The following is a 19,536-nucleotide window of genomic DNA, read 5'->3' as shown; positions in this document are numbered from 1 at the left end:
CTGATACGTCACATGCAGGGGATTCAGAAAGCAGAAACCTGCCCCTGCTTACAGACGTCACCACCACCAGAGAGTCTGGAGCAGGCTCGGTTGACACATATACAACAACACACACGCATACGCATACACGCACACGCGGATTCGCAGAAGATCATCAGCAGCGCTGGAGCGAGACATGCCGTAATAACACTGCAACAAACACGGGGACAGTGAAGCCGCCGCCGCACTGCGAAGCGGAGGAGGTCTGCTGCAGCTGCTCAGTAATGTCCACCGTGAAGCCCTGAAGAGAAAATGAAGCGCAAGAGCGAGAGGAGACGAGCCGAGTCGAGGAAAAAGCGCTGTGCAGCCCACAGCAGCTCAGAGGCGGAGCTAAACTCTGATATTTACATTGAGATAACAGGTAAGATGGTCTGCACAATGAACCCTGTCAACTTTGAGCCTACTTGGCAAAATGTGACACAGCAGCCTGCAGCACGCACATCATTTTGTGCGGAGCGACCAGGGTGTGTTAAAGTCTTTGATTTTGGTCAGATTTTAGGGCGACACCGTCTGTCCCTTTATTGTTAATGCACGGTTTTTTTATTTTTTATTTTTTTGCATCGACTTACATTGACAGATCCGCATAGGACACACAATAATAGTTCAGTTTTACTCTGGTATTCATTTAAAGGAGGGAAATTACAACAACTTTGTCTTGTTTTAGGGTATTTAAGTGCTGGTTTATATGTGCACATTGAGCTGCACTGTCATACCGTAGTTGACCCACTGTTGGCGTCGCCCGTGGTTGATTTCCATGTCTTTTGTGGCGTTTTCCTGCTTCTTGAACATCCTTGAGGAGCCCAAGTGAGAGACAGAGAGGGGGAGAGAGGGAGGTCACACCAAGTGGAAATCACGGATCTGACTGGCTGACGGATCGTCCTAGCAACCGCTTGGGCAACGTTCCCAGGGCCTATCATGTGTCTCATGTTCAGAACTTTAAACTGAAGGAGGCGTGACCGACAGCTCGTTCCACCAATCGCGCAGCGCTCTCCATCCCTCACAGCCAATAGCGTGCCGCGGAACATCTGGGGGGCGGAGTCAAGTGGAGATAATTTTTTAGCAGAGTGCGCACTTGCACACGAAACTCTCCTTCCCTCCTCTTCGCCTGCTAAAACTTTCTTCGCCCTGCATAGCGAAGCCACGCTTTCTTAAAACGACCTTTTTAACCTTAAACTCTGCGAGTGTTCGCGTTTAACTTTTTTTTTGTTAATCTCCGCGCACGTTTTTAATGTCTGCTTAACTCAGTAACGTTATGCGCAAGTCGTTGTGAAGAAAATCAACCTCGTACGTTACGTTTCTCGAGTAAACATCATGTTCAAATCTGTGGGCAGGATGACCGCGGAAGATGTTTGGCCACGATGTATCGAGTTCATCAAGGGTAAGATACCAGAAAATGTTTAAAATTAAGTTGTTGTTGACGAAGAGGAGCTGGTTTAGGGGACAACAGAAGTGCACATGCATTACAAAAGCAAGTAACTGCTCCCCTCTGCCTTTGCCCCCACCCCCTCCAGATCAACTATACTTCGCCATACTTCAGCAGAAGATCAAGAGCACAGCTGAACGTCACTGTTTCTGCATAGATGAAGAGCTGGCATATGAGAAGTAAGTTAATCAGTTCTTAAGTTTCTTGATGTAAGTTTGCTTGATTAATGCATTGGTTTCTTTTGTTGTGCCTGCAGATGTGAATGCAGTAAACGATACTATCCAAACCGTGTTATCACTGCAGTCATCTAAAACGTATCCTCTCCACCATTAGTGCTTGTGCAAGCAGGTTTGCACATACCTAATTCAAAATACAGTGGATCTCGGTTTAGCCTTGAGTGCAGAAGCCATTAGAGCAAACTTAGTCAGTATTCATATTGGTTATTTTTAGTGCATGAGATTTAAGGATATATTGGTGCACTGGCCATTCTTACTGTTGGGAGAAATCTAAATAACCACAACAGCTTAAAAAAATTAAAGGTAAATAAAAGCACCATGCCTCAACCACAGCTGTTTCAGGGGTTGTAGTGAGGAGAGGACACCACTGACCTTTCCTCTCCAAGTCAATTTTGTGCCATTGGTACTAAAAATAAAATCCTCTTGTCTTTGCAGCTTTTTGTCCTGTTCTGATTGACCCACTCTCGCGGCAAATGTTTCCAAATATAGTCTTTACTCTGTCAGTGTTTTAACAGTGACAGTCTGAGGTAGCCGATTCCATCGAGTGAAACTTCCCTAGAGACAGTAGCTGGTTGCATAAATAGCCACTGACACACTAATTCCTTTTTGTCTTTATCCCTCTCCCTCTCTCTCCCTCACTCTCAGCTTCTATGCGGACTTTGGTCCCCTCAACCTGGCCATGTTTTATCGCTTCTGTTGCAAGCTGACAAAGAAGCTCAAGGTAAAGTGAACTGCTGCTCCTAATTGCACTTCCTAGGAGAGAATGGGAAGCAAATCTGGGTTAATCAATATAAACTAAAACCTGGTGTGCGGGACTTTTTTTTTTTTTTACAGTTAAATTAATGTCCCAAGTAATCTTGTATCAACTTGCAATACTGCCATTCCTGTTTGTCGAGGCAGTTTGTCTGGAGTTGGCACATATATATAGTGTTCTCAAAGGCTGTTAGGCACAGATGATTCAGGCTTTCTGCGGCTCTGGAGCATAACTGTCTTATGTGGTGATTACACTTTTTTCCTTAGCTTACGAATACTGCTGATTTCATCACACCGCGTAGCAGTGTCATAATCAAGTCATTCAAGAGTTTTCCATTTGCAATTTTAAGTTCCTCCGTCACTGTACATTGTCTACAGCCGTACAGTCCAAAAAAACTACGCTACAGTTGCATAGCCAATAAATAAACTAGATTCACTCGTGTAATTTCTACTTGTAACATGAGGCATCACATGTCAGTTCACGCTATTTGTTATTTATAATATTTTCACAGTCCATTACACTCTCGAGGAAGAAGATAATATTTTACACATGTGGAGACCAGAAGAAACAGGCCAATGCAGCCTACCTAATCGGCTCATATGCTGTAAGTAGTGTACAAACCACATAACATGACACTTGTGATATGATACTGCATTTACATAAATCTGATAGATAATCATAAATTGAAACCGCATCATTTAATATAAGAAACAAGGAACTTGTTGATGAGATGTTTGTATCTGAAGGTAATGCATCTGAACATGATGCCAGAGGAGGCCTACACTCTGCTGGTTTCAAGGAATTCAACATACATCCCATTCAGGTACCAATCATACTGTATGTATTTCACATTTAACTTGTTATCTTTGGGGGAATTAAGAGTGAGTCACAGCTGTGGATTTTCAATGTCAACATTATTATTCACAATAGTAACTTCAACTCTTTTAAAGGCAAATTGCAAGAACAAATAGTGAAGGTACTTCTAAATTCACAAAGTAGCCCACATTTTAAATACCTTTAGGTTTTGGATGTAGACTGTCCAGGGACTGACCAATCTCAGTCATTCTCAGAACTGATGTGGTTAGCATACATGGTAAAAACAAGCTAACAAGCATCACAGGGATTTTGCATTCATTGTAATACTAAGTAAAAAAAAACACACACAATAAACCACGAAGAAGAGTTGTTGGTGAAGTGAATATCATCCATAAGAAATAAAGAAGTTTTTTCCTCTTGCAAGGTGCAAGTTGCAACACAATGATAAGGTTTAAGATTACAGGATCTAGAGGGCTTAAGGTCCCTTGTGCTCTTTTACTCTACTGTAACTGATTATAAAAGGGAAAAAGGATAACAATAAGAAGCGTAAATATAAGATAAAGAACTAAACTTGCGAGGGAGACGAAAAGCAGTTGAGAGCAATCTGCACTCTGTCCAGATAATAAAGGGGGGGAAGGAAAAAGAAATCTGTATGTTGTGCTGATAAAGAGGGACTTATAATTCATTTTTCACAGAGATGCTTCATTTGGAACCTGCATGTACAATCTGAACATCCTAGATTGCCTTCGTGCTGTTTACAAGGTAGGTAACTTTTAGATTTATTTATTTCTCTTTCTTGCTGTGTCACGTACCTAATGAAATGAACTCCCCTTCAACACATCTTTCAGGCTCTGCAGTATGGCTGGCTGGACTTCTCTAACTTTGATGTTGAAGAATATGAGCACTATGAGAGGGCAGAAAATGGAGACTTGAACTGGATCATTCCAGGAAAGTTCCTTGCATTCAGTGGGCCTCATCCAAAAAGCAAAATAGAGAATGGTAAATGAAAAGTACACCTCAGAATGAACTGTCCTAAACTCAACTTTGACACCTCCTAAACTCACAACAAAGTTTTATTCCTCTTACTTCAGGCTATCCTCTGCACGCTCCTGAGGCCTACATTCCTTACTTCAGGAACCACAACATTAGCAGTGTCATCCGCCTCAACAAGAAGATGTATGACGCCAGGCGTTTTACAGACTCTGGCTTCGAGCATCACGACCTGTTCTTTGTGGACGGGAGTACGCCTAATGACACCATCGTTAGGAAGTTTCTTAACATCTGTGAGAATGCAGAGGGAGCCATAGCTGTCCACTGCAAAGGTAAGATTTTTACCCATATTCAGGAATTGTTGATGGGTCAAACTACTGTGGCTAATTGTGGTCAATGCCTGACAGCTACAAAATACTCATGGCTGTATAAACTGTCTTCTGTGTTGTATTACACAATATCATGGCCTTACCTATCACATTTTTTTCTTTCAGCTGGTCTGGGGAGGACCGGCACTCTGATTGGCTGCTACATGATGAAGCATTACCGCCTCTCCGCTGCAGAGGCCATTGCTTGGATACGAATCTGTCGACCAGGGTCCGTCATTGGGCCTCAGCAAAACTTTGTTGAAGAGTAAGTGTCAACTGAAGCTGAATATTTGTGTCCAGATTACAAGCAGAGTCAAAGTTCAGAAAACAACATCCATATGTATTATTTCTTTGGCTTGATCTGTTGTGGTGAGGGAATTTTCCCTGTCCTCAGCTATGCAGTACTGTATGTGATGTATGCAATGTTATGCAATGTCAGGCAACGTCAGGACACTGCTCCCCAGTGCTTTTCGCAGCTGAGCCTGCTGTTTCCTATATATGTAGACACTGTCAACATGTTCTCTGTTAGCCTGTCCTTTTTCAGCTTCTAGACTGGTTGGAAAACCACAGGAGACTTGTGTGGTGCTCCAGGCCCAAAGTTGTTTATAACTTTGAAGCCACTTCCCTTCAAAGTGCTGGTGGCAAGCAAAACAAAGGAACCTGGTTTTGGTCTTTCTGGGATGTAACATTTATTTTTTGACAAGCAGCCTGAACTGTACAAACAATGCTCTGTTACTTGCGCTACTACTCCTTAATTGGCTCTCCCTGCTCTAGTTGCCAGCTTCATGTCACATATAGACTTGCCCTCCCACTCATTTCCTAGACACAGAGCTATTCTTAAAGAAGCCAGGCCACATGTACAACACCTGGTTGCTGAATCTTAAATAAAATCCCCTGTAATCTTAGCTCGTTATTTTCTGCACTGTGGTTTGATGGTTGGAGAAATGCAAACATATCAGTATTGTCACAGTAGCATGCATCAACTGTAGTGTGCAGTGTAGTCTCTGTAGTTTAATATTTTAATGTATCAGTTATAACAGCAGCCCAGATATGCCACAAAGTCACCCATGACTTTTGTATTTCTCAACGAGATTATGCAAAAAATTACTAAACTAATATGCACCAAGCTAGGTCATGGGCCAGAGAAGAACCCATTAGGGTAAATTCTAATAATTAATAAGTGTGGTGTTTTTTTCATTCAGTTCATGGGTCACAGAGGAGGTCAGTGCTCTTGAATGCCCCTGTAGTTTATGAGGAGTCTGACATTCAGAAAATTGGTTATGTTTCATTAGGACTTTGTGGGTGTGGTTTACTGGCAGCATTGACACTCAATACCTCTATTGCTACATTTCAAACACCGTAACTGATTGTTAACATTGCATTTTCACCTCAAACCAGTGAGAAAAGCAGAAATACTGATCTCCTGTGTGATGTAGTTTAGTTTACTTACTTACCCATACGCACACACGCACAAACACCCTCCAATCCACAGCCAGTACTCTCTTTACCCCTCAGCAACACAACAATGTATACATCCCCCACCCAGGCAAGGGAACAAATCTGTTAGCTTTGGCTGAAAATTGTATTCACTTGGGATCTCATAGCTTATGATAATTAAGAAAATAGGCTTTCATTATATTGCAAACGTCTGTATAATTGGTACTTCATGTGAGGGCAGGTTTGACCCAAGAGGCCTTAATAATAATGGTGATGTTAATAATGGTGGTTTGGAAAGAACAGCATGTATAATTGTGGTTTGTGCTTTTGTACATTAGCAAGCAGAACGGTCTTTGGACTGAGGGAGATGTTTTCCGGGAGAAGATGCTAAATGAACAAGAGAATGGCAAGATGGCTGTGACCAGGATCCTGTCTGGGGTGGATGACATAACCATAAATGGGAGCAACAAGAACAGGGCAGCCAAAAAAGAAGAAATGGAACTGGTGAGTTTTGAAACGATGCTCCTGTCATGCTTTCAAGATTTTTAAAAGAATGAACCGCAAGTTCATACCTTTTTTTTTTTCTTTGTTCACAGTACAATGATGAAGATGAGAGAAATGGCCTTACACAGGGTGATAAACTGAGAGCCCTGAAGAGCAAGAGGCAGGCCAGATCATCCACAGGTTCACTATCGTAAGTACCCGGGCAGCCTGCAGGTTTCATCATGCAGTACGCTGACGTGTTGTAGAACTGTAAACTGAGCGACGCCTCTTCGTGTCAGTCTGTCAGACCATTACATGAATACAGTGGGATTTTTCAAATCATAGCTAACTTATGATTTGGAAAAAGTAGGATTTCATAAAGAGCAGTCCAGGAAGTGACCTTGTAGGTTTTTGTTTGTATATCATTTCATTTAATGAACTTTGTCCTTTCCCGAATGTTTATTCAAGGTAGTCAGCTGTCTTTCTGTGTCAGGTTTTGGCCATGGCTAATCTCCTCGGGTTGCTCTCCTTTATCCATATCATGGCAATTTCATCCTAATATCATAATTTGTCTTTACAAACCAGGCAGTATTCTTTAATAACTCTTTGTGTTCCCTTTTGGTTCTTTGGATTAAATGGCATCACATGCAGGTCAGGAATAATATAAGCCATTCATTTATCATCTATAATCAATAAGCGGGGAGGATGGACATTAATTTTTAGGAAAAAGTCAAATAGATGCGGAGTGAGTGACATAGTTGCTTATAGGGCTGGATAATCAGGGTGTTATCTGAGACACAATCTTCCAATAAAAACCTTTTTGTTGAGGCCTGGATTTAGAGAGGCACAAAAGATGTGGAAGCTACAGATAGAAGCTATGAGTGTGCAGCACTGATGATCTGTGAATCTTCTTCTTCAGTCAAAAAATAAAGCTCAAGAGTTGAAGAGGGGAAAATATAGGCCAAATCGGTATAGAGCTAGCTTGTCAGTAGGTTATCATGTCACATTGTCCTTGAGGTAAATGGGCCACACATGAGAAGGCTCTCTTATAGTTGTATTTGGATTTTGATTAACATTATAATTTAAAACTGGTTTTATTGCATTGCTGTAGTCTCATCGATTCTGGGTTTTGGCAGGACAATGTTAGAACCAACCTTGAACAAATTTGAAATGGTCCCAGTCAGATAACATGATGAGGGAGGGGCGAATGGACATAGTCACTGCCACTCAACATTATCAGTGGTTAAACACACAAAAGGCAATGTCTCTTTTTCTCTGTGAGTCCATGCTCTCCACTGACAGAAGTGCCTTCACAGCCTAGCAGTTGTGAAATCTGAAACCAACTTGGTTTCTCGATTACTGTCGGAAATGCCAAATGAAGGAGAAACGAGCATTGAGTTCAACATTAGCAGAAAAACTCAATATTTCAAATGAGTCATAGTGGCATGTTGCAAACATATTATGCCGTTAGAAACCTGGTAATTTAGGTTTTGTTTTTAGTACGTTTTTGTGCAATGAGCATAAAAGCACAGCTGGACAACTGTTATATGTGAATACCCAGCACTGTGGAAGCACTGTGCTCCATCAGAAAGTGAAAAATGACTAATGCTAACCTCCTACAGTTATCTAAACGGGAGAAACCCTGATAAATGTTTTTTATTGGACCTCACTGTAGGAATAAAGTCTACATCATTTGTGCCTGTGTAAATCAAGCAGTGGAAGCTTGGGTGTCAGAAAAGGGCTGAGTATGGTTGACCAGCCTCTGCCAATGTACCCATATGGCTTTGGCTTTTGTTGTCCCATGTCAGGCAGGTGGTAGTGTTCTGCTGCAGCCTCATGGGCACGGTGTGGCCGATGTGTTGCCTGCCGTTCAAAAGATAGCAGAAAGAGGCAGAGAAAGAGTGGGGGAGAGGAAAAACAGAGAGAGGATGTGAGGTTATGTATAATGGAGGTAAGTGCACGTCACTTCCTTTCTAGCTGACATCCTCTTCCTGTAGAAATGGTTGCTATGCCAGTGAATGGTATGGCTAATGGTATGGCTGATTTGATATTGTTTTTCTTTTTTTCTTTCCTTTCTCTCTTTGGGTGACTACGGTGTGAAGTGATATGCACTTAATGGATGCATTACATTGACACGCCTGTCATTGTCTGTCTCATAGACACATTTGTATGAAATATGAGTTACAGTAAATGGTTCGAGTTGAGCCTGCTGCTGTACTTGTTAACAACGGCACCAGTCATTCAACTAATCACGGTTTTACGTGAGATCTGGATTAGTTGAATTAAATGTTTTAGTGCATGGCTTGCACTACTGACTTGGCACTTATCAAGAAAAAGAGTTCAGTCAGGGAAACTTGGCCCTCCGTCTGATCTGCTGTAGGTATTTCCTTATTGTTTGGTAACATAGCTACTGGTCTGCCTAAGTTGTAGGTGTTTTTTGGAAATTGCCATTAGTACATTTGTTTTTTGAATCATCTTTGACTGAGGCGCTTTATGCTTTAGATTAGCAGCTTTAAACGGCATGGTTGGTATGGTAAATTCCTCCTGATCCACATATAGAAAGGACCATAAAACATAATGTGTGAGCTTATGAGGAAGTAAAGGGACAAAAATGGATTCTTAGTAAAAGGGAGTTGAGAGAGGGGAAACCTGCTTGAACTTGAGGCCACACATCAATATACGTGTTGCTGCTAGACAAACATCTAACTTGTAGCTGAACCTCACCATCTGGCTCTACTGTTTTATCATGTGATATTGAGGTGCATGTTCAATTTCAGCGAGAACGACAACTATATGAAAACTTCTCTTCATCTTTTCTGCCTTCTTGTTCACGCATGGCAGCAGGCATGAAATCCTTGGACATGCACGCATGAACATGCCTCTGTGTTCAATTGTTTGTCTAACGTAATTAATGTTGGGCCGGGTTCATTATCAATTGCCTGTTGTTTTTCCATTGCTTTTGTGACTGGATCGGATTTTAAAAAAAACATCTGAGTTTGTTTAGTCTTCAGATTTCTGCCAGCCTTATTTTAATTGATCTGTTCTTCTGTTTTAGAGGAGCCAAATTTCATAATGGACACATAAAAAAAATAAAAATGTTTTTACGAACTAACAATTAAAGCCAGTGATATAGATGCTGTTTATTTAATAAGACTCCTTTGTCTTACAGCTACTATTGATGTAAAATAACAGTCGACAACTCTGAAAAACGACTTTATCCTTATTGTCAAAAACATTCTGTATAAATGGAATGTCTGCCAGTATGTTTATTAGCTTTTTTTTATCTCACAAAACTAAAATCAACTTCCCACCTCATTTGGGCTCTAAGTATATGGCTGCTAACACATCACAGCATGTGAAGAACAAAAACTTGCTGTCTAGCACTGCTGGATACAAGGCTCCATGAAAGGTATTTCATCTAATCCAGTCCCAGTGGAAAAGCAGAACATCAGAGGCTTTGTGTCCTGCCCGGACGTCTCTTGTCTCTCCTTCCTTTTTTTCCCCCCTTTTTTTCCGTTTGCTCTTGTTGTTGGATTTGTCCTCCTTTCAGATGGCTGGTAGCCATGCTGCTCTCCTCCCTGTGTAGCCTTGCCCTGTGGTGGATTGTGTATGGCTTCCCTTCTTCCATCCTGCATTTCTGTATAGACGGGTTAGGATTTCAATGAGTTCTACCGCCTGTCAGCCCCCCCAAAACCTGTCCTGCCCCGTTCTGGAGCTCTAACTGAGAATGCTGTAAGTGAGCCCCCTGTCTATCTTTAATTCCCAACCCAATCAGAACAGTCGTTTAAAATCATCCTCTTGTTACCTTTTTGTGAGCACATAAAACGTTGAGTTGATGAGCAAGAGCCACATTTGTAAAATCTGAAATCATCACAGGCTCCTGCCTTTCTTGTCACCATGTTTCAGTCCATAATGATTTTGTACCAATAACTGCTGCCATCATCCTGTCATCTTTAAACACCATGCTTTGCTGGTTATTATGTTGATTGAACGGCCAACTGCCAAAATCAAAGCCCCTCAGAGAGTTAAGCTCATGACAATAATGGCTCTGTAAAAAGACAAATCAGATTCCTCCAAGTTGTTTGGTGCCACCCCTTGGCTTTTCCTGGTACTTACTTGGCTTTACTAATCCAACTTGGCTGCTGAAGCTGCAATAATGATCTGTGCCTAAGTCTAAAGCTATCAATTTTTAAAAGCCTTCTTGCCCATCTCCATACAGCCTTTTCCTCCTCTCTCTCATTGCTCATTGATATAAAGCTAAATCACATTTTTACTGTCATGTCACCTATGTTTTTACAGACAGGAGGAGAATAAGATTCACACCAGGTCATCATCACAGTCTCTAAGGTAATACTTTCACTGTACATGTGCAGTACCATGCACATAATGACAATGACAAGGCTAAGACTCATTATGCCACCCCTCCCTCTCTCCTGTGCAGCATGGTCATCCTGCAAGGCAGTGTTCAGGGCTGTAAGACAGGTGTGAACCCCCTGGCTCTGTCTGACCACTCAGACAGCAGGAAGAGGACCAGAACCTCACTGCCAGGCAACGGAGTAGGAGGAAGGTCAGTGGCTGGATTCAATATTGAGCACTCAATGACTCCGATCACTCTAAATAAGCAGACATGACAAGTTTTACTCAATCAAATAGACACCAATTTCATTTTTTTGCTTGAGTTGTTGAAAACCTAGACTAACAACACCAGAATAATGAATACCAATTATTCAGGTTTTAGTGTTATACGTGTGTTCAGTGTTGGTGCAATAACAAATACATCACATTGTTTTCAAGTGTTTTTTTTATGTGAAGTAGACACAGTTGAAAAGCAACCAAGAGGCTATAGCCACTCATGGATCCTTGTGGAGCAAATTAACAGCTTCCCCCTCTCTCTGGCAGCTCCCTGTGCCACACCAGACTGGTCAGGTCCCTAGGCAACTTGCATGTAGTGACTGGCGACAGGGACCCAATGTGTTGTGAGCCATGTGGCAGCCATAGAGACACAACCAGTGCTACAGCCAACGCAGGCACTCTCATCAACTTAAACATGGCACAGATCCACCTGCAGGCAAGCTCCCACAGACGCACTCTGAGCCATATGGAGACTTTGGCTGCGTTTGCATACCAACAAACAAAAAAAAAGAACACTTTTTTTTGTGAAGAAGAGATCTCCTCTCTGCCCAAACAGGGAAAAAACACTATTACTAGTGATTTTTTTTCTGGTTTTGGCAGCCAGGGATGATCAGATCTGTGAAGCAAACAGATCACTGGTGCCTGGGTAAATCCAGCCAAAGTCTAGAGGTTCAGCACTCTCCTACTTTCTCCTCTTAATGCTCAAGACAGTGGTTGTCATAGTCACCTAAAGCACTTAGGCTGGGATGCATCAACAATGATTAAATGTTTAAACATAATCAAATTATGGTTCAGCCACAAATTCTTCACAATCAGATGTTTTATGTGGTTAGGAAATAAGCTAAATTAAATTTGGATATTTCTTTTAACCATTTTGATCTGACAGCTCAAATGAAGGCAAATGTCATGAGGGGCAGTGTCTTTTAGGTGAAGAGGACAGTGACAGTTTCCTGAAGAAAGAAAGAAATCCAATTTAACTGGTCTCACCTAAATACTCCCTTTATTCACTTTTAAGAAAATTTGTTTGTTACGGTTTAACAGCATTAATCCTAAAATAACAAAAGGGAATAAAATAAATCAAAAATATATTCTTGTCCAACATAGTTAATTTCAGAAGTACTACACTAGTTGCCTGGAAGATTATATCAAAAGATGGTGCAACCCAGCCACAGTTCTTCTTTTCTCAGATGTTGTACTAACATTACACACGGTAAATTCTGACGTTGTCCAGGACTAATATACAGAGAATCTGTCCTGCTCATGCACCAGCGTCAGGTTAAACTCCACCTGCCTCAGTCTCGAGGTCTTTCTTTCAAAAGCTTTCCTTGCATGTTTCCTAAGAATAGTGGATTTCAGAGTATGACTGGCTATAGCTTCTCTGGACTCTGCTGCTCACTGTGTCTTCTGCTTCTGGCCTGTTGCCCAAAAAAGCCATGTCTGCATCTTTTACTGGTGCTAATCTACGTTGTTTGTCTCCTTCCTCTTTTCCCTTCTTTCACTTCCCACATGCAACAGACGCACAGTCTCCCGAGGACGTAAAGCTCGCAGCTCTTTGCAATCAGTTCGATTTTCCAGGCTATGGTATCTATCCCCTCCTCACTTTCTGTGGCATACTATACTGTACATGGCACATCTTTGGAATTATATACAGTATTATGAAGCATTCTTATAGGCATGTCTGTGATCTGTGTGAATATACACCAGCTGCATGAGTGGAAACATTTTGAGATAATAGTATAGTTAATCAGTGGTCTAATGCTGACTTTGTGTTTGTTTTCTTTATAGTCACTCCATACCCAAAGCTAGAGCTCCTCTACTTCGGTGAGCCTGCGGATCTCGAAATCCTGAAGACATAAACATGAAATCCAACTCGTATACAGCTGTACTACTCAGTTTTTTTAATTTTGAGAAAAGGATTGGAACAAACTTGTTCCATTTCAATGATTTATAGATTGTTTGATTACAAGTTATTTTACTCATAAGGCACTTTTGTTTTATATTTTTAAAACAGCATCATGAAATGGATAATTTTAATCATTGCCTGGTTGTTTACTTATTAAAGCATGTACTAGCAAACATCAGATTTAACCACATCCATCAGACCGGCATGTGAATGTGCAAATCTAAGAGATTTTATCCAAAATGAGCACTGTGCAACTGATATACTGGTTTATAACGCGGATGATTAACATTCAATCTAAATGATCTGGAGATGGTTACAACCGGGAGTAAATCAGCTCTTGACTCTCCATGGTCGGAGACACAAAGGATACAGACAAAACACCAAGTCTCTATGGCAAGAATCCATTACACAAAACAATACTGTGCACATTTCAACTGCCATTCAATATCTGGCTTGTCTTTTATTCCTGTCATTTACTTGTGAAGCTTTTCAGCTACTGTATTTCAAGACTGTAAATATGTCAGCATTTGATATACTCAGTTTGTATTTTGTAAATATTTTTGTACTATGTTTGAATCATGCTATGAAACAAGTCAGTGGTCCTAAAGGGGCCTTGTCAAACTCGCATTCATAATCCACTAAAGACATTTGCTTGAAGCACATAATTGGACATTTTAAATAAAACTGTACTCCAAGTATGGTTCCGTTTGTTCATTGGTTTTCACACCACGGTGAGTAGTAGTACAACTTCTGCCTAGCTAAGGTGAGTTTCTCAACCCCCCCCCCAAAAAAAAAAAAAATCAATCAAACAAACAGCTCCAAGATAAACTTGCAGAAGCATTTATTCTCCCAGAGTCAAATGCTGAACAGTGCCTTTAGTGCAGTAAGAACCCCAAATCTTAAGAACAGCAGAAACATGAAAACAGTGATTTTTTTTTTTTTTGTGATTTTTTTTTTTGAAGTGTTAAGTGCAACAAATTTTCCCCACAAGGTAAATGAAGAGGTGTTGTGAATTATCTTCCTGTTGGTAGTGCTGGGAAGTCTTCGGGGTCATCTGGGTTAGGAGCCAATTCAAACTCCTAATGGGAAGACAGACATTACCAGTCTAGTCAGATTATACAATTTATTTTACATATGTGTTCCTAATACTCTGGTTTCTTCTTGTAGTATGGTAATTTTGCCTTGCTACTCATTCACTGGTGGTTATCTATAAGACATCGATTCAGAGTTGAGAACCTACCTTCTCCAATATGGGTTTAGGTCTCTCTGGGCGACTGGTTGGACCACCTCTCGCTCCCCTTCCCCGACCCCCACGTGCGGGTCGTCCAAGACTCCCAAAATTGATGTCCAGAAGGGAGGTGATGTCATTCACAGACCTACGAAGGAAGTTTCCATCGTCCTCCAAGTCCTCCAGAGTCTCCTTGGGGCCCTGAATTTTCAAGGCATAATGCTAAATACAGTCTGATAGACGGATACAATAACACTCATAGACGGATACAATAACACTCAAGCTCTCCATTAACCACCACATAAATTTTGTCTCTGGCAAAGTGTTGTGTACAATTTTGTCATTATGGTTTTTAGGTTGTCGAGCGCTCAGAATCTCAGCATCACTCACTGCTTATTCCTAAAAGACTTGCCTCTATATGCTACCATTGTACGACACTTCAAGATGGGACTTATGATATGACTAAAAACAAACGTTGACAGCAGTTAGGAGCTCTACAATGTGCTTTACAGTCTCACCTCCTGGTGCTTGGACTCGTGGATGACCTTGGCTTTGGAGGGAATCTTGTTCTCTGCTTTGCGGATGTTAAACTCCGGCTTGGGACGACTCATCTCCTGTACAGCCTTCCACTCGTCAAGGGACATCTCCATGGCAACTTGGACGACCATCTCGCCATCCACATCTTCCATTGTTCTTTCATAATTGAGGACAAACTAATCCAATCAGTCCATTTTTTTTTTACATACACAGTAAGGAGTTTCACAAGTCATTCTCCTAACATAATCAGCCTAAACCTGAGGTCCTTTTTTCCACCATATTGAAGATTAAAGCTAATTTAATTTGGGGTAAATCAGTAATTTACATATGTCATCAGCACTGCATGTTGTTGTAGTGTTCAATGAGAAAAACCCTGAACATGAACACAAGTCAGGTCTGAAAATGGATAGTTAAACATTTTGGCAAATTCGCCTATTACCATAATCCCCATTTCAACAACTTATGTAACATTACGACACATGAAGCAAATACTCGGAACTACTTGCGCTTTTGAAATCACTCCGCCTAGCAGCTGTGTCTGGAATGTAGTTCCAGCTACGCATTTGCCTCGAAAACAACTCTGTCTTGTAATGTTGCATTATTATTTCATAGTGTGGTGATTGTCCACGTCACAGCTTGTTCACAAGAGCGTTTTGGAGTTGTTGGATTGTGTATTTGTATGTGTATAATTAAAGGTAATGAACCTACCCCTCTGACTATAGGGATTATGGCAATAGGCGAATTTGCCAAAATGTTTAACCATCCCTTTCAAGCAGCATAGCTAGATTTTTGTCTGCCCTTTCTCATTTTGATTTGTTTAATTGTTTAACAAATTCAGACTGGTTGGCTGTCACTCTCGTCTTGACAGATGAATCTAACACTGAACCAGAGGATGAGGTCCTTTTTAAGAAAAGTGCTCATGCGCGTCACTCACTGATTCCGATTCTCTTCACCTGCAGGCACTTGGGGGTCTTCGGGTTTGACCGGGGCATCTGACGTCACCTCCATTAATTCACTTAACAAAAGAGAAATACTTCTACATTGTGCCCCAAAGTGTAAAAGTTGACATTTCCATGTTGATAATGGACAATCACTTACCTTGCAGCTTCTTCGACACAGCCCCAGTTCCAGGGCCCTCTGCCTCCTCTCTTTTCCTCCGGAGATATTCCTCTGCAATTAATTAAGACAGTTGTCAAAATACCATTATGAGAGACATAAACATGGGTATAAGATTTTTTAAATCTACATAACAAAAACGCTTACGTTCCATTGTGTCGATCAAATTCTCTCTTGCCCCTCATGTTGAAGCTGTCCTGGTTCCTTGTGTAGGCGCCACCTCTTGCTCCTCTCCTACCTCTGAAGCCGCCTCTGCCCCTGGAGTCAGAGTCTGCATAATAGGGAGGCCTGAAGAACACAGATTAACTGTTTATTCCCCCAACAGCTCTTATGGCTCAAACTATGTTGTGGAGTCTCCCTGGTTGATTTCTTTTTTAGGTTGTTCATTGGTGACTAGTCATACCAGACCAAACAAGCCTATAACATCTGTGGGGCTGTTTATTGGCAACAATCTGGTAATACAATACATATCCTGACCTGAAGGAGGTGTGATGATATCATATACTGTTCTATATTGCATTTTTGTGTATTCATAGTCAAAACTGTTGCATCTGTTCATGTATTTTAGGGTCCCTATAAAATCTATGTCCTACATTTCTACGTCATAGCACTACTTTTAAAGTGAATTAACATCTCCCACAATCAGTCAGGTAAAAAAAAAAAAGACTCAGGTGCGTACAATAAGGGTAAACAATGTGAAATGAAAATTGTAGACAGTTTTACTAATATGAAACACGGTCACTGAAACTGCCAACATAACACTATTTTTTGTGATTGATAAAATATCGACAGCACCTCAAAGAATCGACGCAGCATCGTCATAGTGTATCAATATTCTGTTACCCTCCAAAGGACCAAGAGCTTTGAGTGTATTGAATAAAACAATGGTGCATTTCAGCATTTATGAACTTGTCCTGTTATCATTGAGAGGAAGAGTGTTGTCGTTCCACCTTTCAAATAGGCTTACGTTACTGGGAGGGGAAGCAAAAACATTTTATACTAACCAGAACCTAGACTCATTTTCAATTAGTGGTAGTGCTGAATAAAATGTGTGTATAAGCAGCCAAGGTCTGTAAATCACATCGGGGTTTTGTTTTGGCCTCAGCTTGCACGAGTACACGTACCTGGGGTTGGAAAACTCCTGTGAGTACTCCTCTTGGTTGGCTCTACGCTCGCCAGCAGCAGCAGCCCTCTTCATGCCCCTCTGGGCCTCCTCTCTGCCATCTCCACTCTCAGTCACTGGCCGTGGACGAGCCTGCTGCTGCTGCTGCTGCTGCTGCTGCTGCGGCTGCTGCTGCTGCTGCTTACGGCCTGCTAAGAGAGGGTCAGGTTAGTGAGATTATCACCACTTAGTCATAGTCTACACACAGTCATAATTGTCTGTCAATGATATGAGCATTGTAAATAATGACACGTCTGGTCAGGCAAATCAGAGTAGTTGGACCAACTGTCTACTGTAAGTATCTTTCAGTACAGCAGCTTTAGGTCTCAACCTTGATTGTTAACACAGACACACACACACACACACACACACACACACACACAGGCTCTATTCTGCAATGAAACAGGTGTGAGATAATCACACAATGATGGAAAACAAAGGAAGAACAAAGGCTGTAGTAAAAAAAAAATGTTACAGCAAATAAGGGGTTGACTGCAAACCTTACAGTTTTGTACATGGTTGCAGATTTACACTGAATCTGTTGCTGTCGTGTGTAAATATATGGATTTAGATGCAGTTTTGGAATATGTAGCCTACCCTAGTAGCTAGTAGAGTTATTTGGCCACATAGCCACCTGAAAACCCACTCTGACAGCATCATGCACATGTGCTTCAACAGCCTCGCTGACCTTGCATCATCAGCAGCTGACAAAGCCCGAGCAAACTGGCCACTTGGCTGGACCATCCCATCTAGAAATACCACCAGCTGCCAGAATCGTTTGGGTGTGTGAGTAGCGACAATGCAGCCGTGCGTGTGGCGCCTATTACCTGGAGCTGGTTCGTGAACATCCGACGAGAAGGGGACGCGTCTGTCCTTCTGGGACTCCTTCTGTCCAGGTTTCTTCTGCTGTCCTTTCTTGTCGCCAGCATCCTTCTTCTTCTTTTTCTTCTTATCCTTATCCTTCTCCGTCTCCACTTCGTTTATCAAGTCAAACGGGTCCGCCTCGTCATCCAGAAGATTCCCGAACCTGTTCGCCACAACACATCCGTAGGCGTCCGGCAACATTTTTTTTTTTTCAGCCCGTGGTACCTCGACAAAAAAAAAAAACAAAAAAACAAGGCAGAGTTCAAAAAGAGAGCTCCCTCCTCACACTCCCAACGCTAAACAGCGAGAAAACTCAAGAATCCGCCGTGTTCCTGTCAGGTACAACAACAAAGACCCGCCACAGCTACCATGAACGTCCAACAAATAGCGCACAAACTGTTTGTCCACACTTTTAAATGTTTGCACGTGTGGAGACCCGCGACGCCCCGCCCCCGCCCTCATCAATAGGCTATTCACCAATCAATATGCATCGCATAGACTTGGCTCAAGTGGTCGACCAATGCAGGTGGATTATTCTCTGCTTAGTCAGGAAGCTTGAATAGTGGCACATGGCCTAAAACCAAAATGATTTTTTTTTTTTTTTTTTTAATGAAATAAAAGCCTACTGACCAAATGAAAAATGTCACAAGCCAATTCCAAGTCACTATCAACATTTGTTTGAATATTGCTTCCTATAAAGTAAAGTTCACTTTTTATTAATCAAGACAAAAAAAAACACACATGCACATGATGCCATTCACTAATATTACATTTCACTAATTTAAATTCCATTTATGTTGACTGTGAATAATATTGTGCAACATACAAAAACCAGGTGTTTTCAGTAGCAGAGATTTATGTTCTCTGTGCTCCAGCTACCTAGCTTCCTACATTTGAGGTTTTCATTGACAATATACAAATAATACAAATGTTAAAATGTTGTCATTGTGTCACAGCCAGTGTTAAAATTGGCTGTTTACTTAGCTAGCAGACTCACTAAGAGCTTGCTTGAGCCATCATTGGCAGCTTTTTAGCATGCTAAATACATTGGCTAATTAGGCCTAATGGAAACAAGCAAAACAACTAGCCACTGTTGGAGCCAGCTCTTGGCAAAACACACAACATAAGACCACCATAAAACAAATGATTTTCTAAGAAAAGGAAAAGAAAAAATATCAAATCTCGAACCTCCTCTCCTATTATTGGAAGGCCTATGACATTAAAGCAGATATCAGCTTCACGGCCGTTTCGGCTAATGCTGCGTTCAAGGCAGGCTTTTGAAACCGTAAGTTACAGCTTCAAGTCACAACTACGACTTGGTAGCGTTCCAGGTAACCCGTAGCTCGTGTTTTTACCATCCTGTTGTCTGTGAAAGTTCCCTATAACGGCCACTCGTAACTTCCGACCCGTGAACTCGTACCAGATCGAACTGGTATGACTTCACAGGAAGGAAAAACACAAAGTACGAGTTTCTTTGAACGCACCATGAGTTAGCAGCCCCCGCCCTTGTCAGGCATCAATTGGTCCTCGTGCTACGTCACCACATTC

General features: G+C 41.5%; 3 protein-coding genes across 11 annotated transcripts in view; 1 reads left to right on the top strand and 2 right to left on the bottom strand.

The window, feature by feature from the left end:
• The window catches only part of fbxl17 (F-box and leucine-rich repeat protein 17), a 223,210-nt gene extending 220,915 nt beyond the window's left edge, over window positions 1-2,295 (bottom strand). The window contains exon 1 of the mRNA XM_083979537.1: window positions 2,071-2,295. The gene's annotated coding sequence lies outside the window, so the exon portion shown is untranslated. The remainder of the gene's footprint in view (window positions 1-2,070) is intronic.
• Window positions 70-13,781, top strand: cdc14b (cell division cycle 14B). Of its 8 annotated transcripts, none has more exons than XM_083979539.1 (16): window positions 72-400; window positions 1,551-1,641; window positions 2,344-2,419; window positions 2,964-3,056; window positions 3,199-3,275; window positions 3,964-4,030; window positions 4,117-4,267; window positions 4,360-4,590; window positions 4,753-4,891; window positions 6,402-6,567; window positions 6,660-6,757; window positions 10,846-10,893; window positions 10,988-11,113; window positions 11,446-11,614; window positions 12,694-12,759; window positions 12,964-13,781. In XM_083979539.1, exons 1-15 carry the CDS (start codon window positions 292-294, stop codon window positions 12,715-12,717), a joined length of 1,665 nt encoding a protein of 554 aa, XP_083835665.1. In that variant the 5' UTR covers window positions 72-291; the 3' UTR covers window positions 12,718-12,759; window positions 12,964-13,781. The 8 variants fall into 8 exon arrangements, 6 of the variants coding, with proteins under 6 accessions (XP_083835668.1, XP_083835669.1, XP_083835670.1 ...); XM_083979541.1 differs by lacking the exon at window positions 72-400 and adding an exon at window positions 537-1,417; XR_014595643.1 differs by lacking the exons at window positions 11,446-11,614; window positions 12,964-13,781 and adding an exon at window positions 10,097-10,278 and having other exon boundaries at window positions 70-400.
• Window positions 13,782-13,926: 145 nt separating this feature from the next.
• LOC310991543 (intracellular hyaluronan-binding protein 4.S-like) lies at window positions 13,927-18,371 on the bottom strand. Of its 2 annotated transcripts, none has more exons than XM_083979289.1 (8): window positions 17,952-18,371; window positions 17,087-17,276; window positions 16,110-16,250; window positions 15,945-16,016; window positions 15,781-15,861; window positions 14,828-15,002; window positions 14,322-14,510; window positions 13,927-14,160 (listed from the first exon to the last, which is right to left on the bottom strand). In XM_083979289.1, the coding sequence occupies exons 1-8, from the start codon at window positions 18,187-18,189 to the stop codon at window positions 14,095-14,097; spliced, it is 1,152 nt and encodes a 383-aa protein (XP_083835415.1). In that variant the 5' UTR covers window positions 18,190-18,371; the 3' UTR covers window positions 13,927-14,094. The 2 variants fall into 2 exon arrangements, with proteins under 2 accessions (XP_083835415.1, XP_083835416.1); XM_083979290.1 differs by having other exon boundaries at window positions 17,087-17,273.
• Window positions 18,372-19,536: the final 1,165 nt, after the last annotated feature.

This window comes from Trachurus trachurus (genome assembly GCF_905171665.1).
Source record: "Trachurus trachurus genome assembly, chromosome: 9".
Taxonomy (NCBI): domain Eukaryota; kingdom Metazoa; phylum Chordata; class Actinopteri; order Carangiformes; family Carangidae; genus Trachurus; species Trachurus trachurus.
This window is presented reverse-complemented; position numbering and strand designations above follow the sequence as displayed.

Coding starts and splice junctions, on each gene's coding strand:
- cdc14b (XM_083979539.1), top strand. CDS start 292: ATGAAGCGCAAGAGCGAGAGGAGACGAGCCGAGTCGAGGAAAAAGCGC. Junction 401..1,550: donor TATTTACATTGAGATAACAG/GTAAGATGGTCT, acceptor CACCCCCTCCAG/ATCAACTATACTTCGCCATA. Junction 4,591..4,752: donor CATAGCTGTCCACTGCAAAG/GTAAGATTTTTA, acceptor TTTTTCTTTCAG/CTGGTCTGGGGAGGACCGGC.
- LOC310991543 (XM_083979289.1), bottom strand. CDS start 18,189: ATGTTGCCGGACGCCTACGGATGTGTTGTGGCGAACAGGTTCGGGAAT. Junction 16,251..17,086: donor CAGGAGTTTTCCAACCCCAG/GTACGTGTACTC, acceptor TGTGTTCTTCAG/GCCTCCCTATTATGCAGACT. Junction 15,862..15,944: donor TGTGTCGAAGAAGCTGCAAG/GTAAGTGATTGT, acceptor TCTTTTGTTAAG/TGAATTAATGGAGGTGACGT.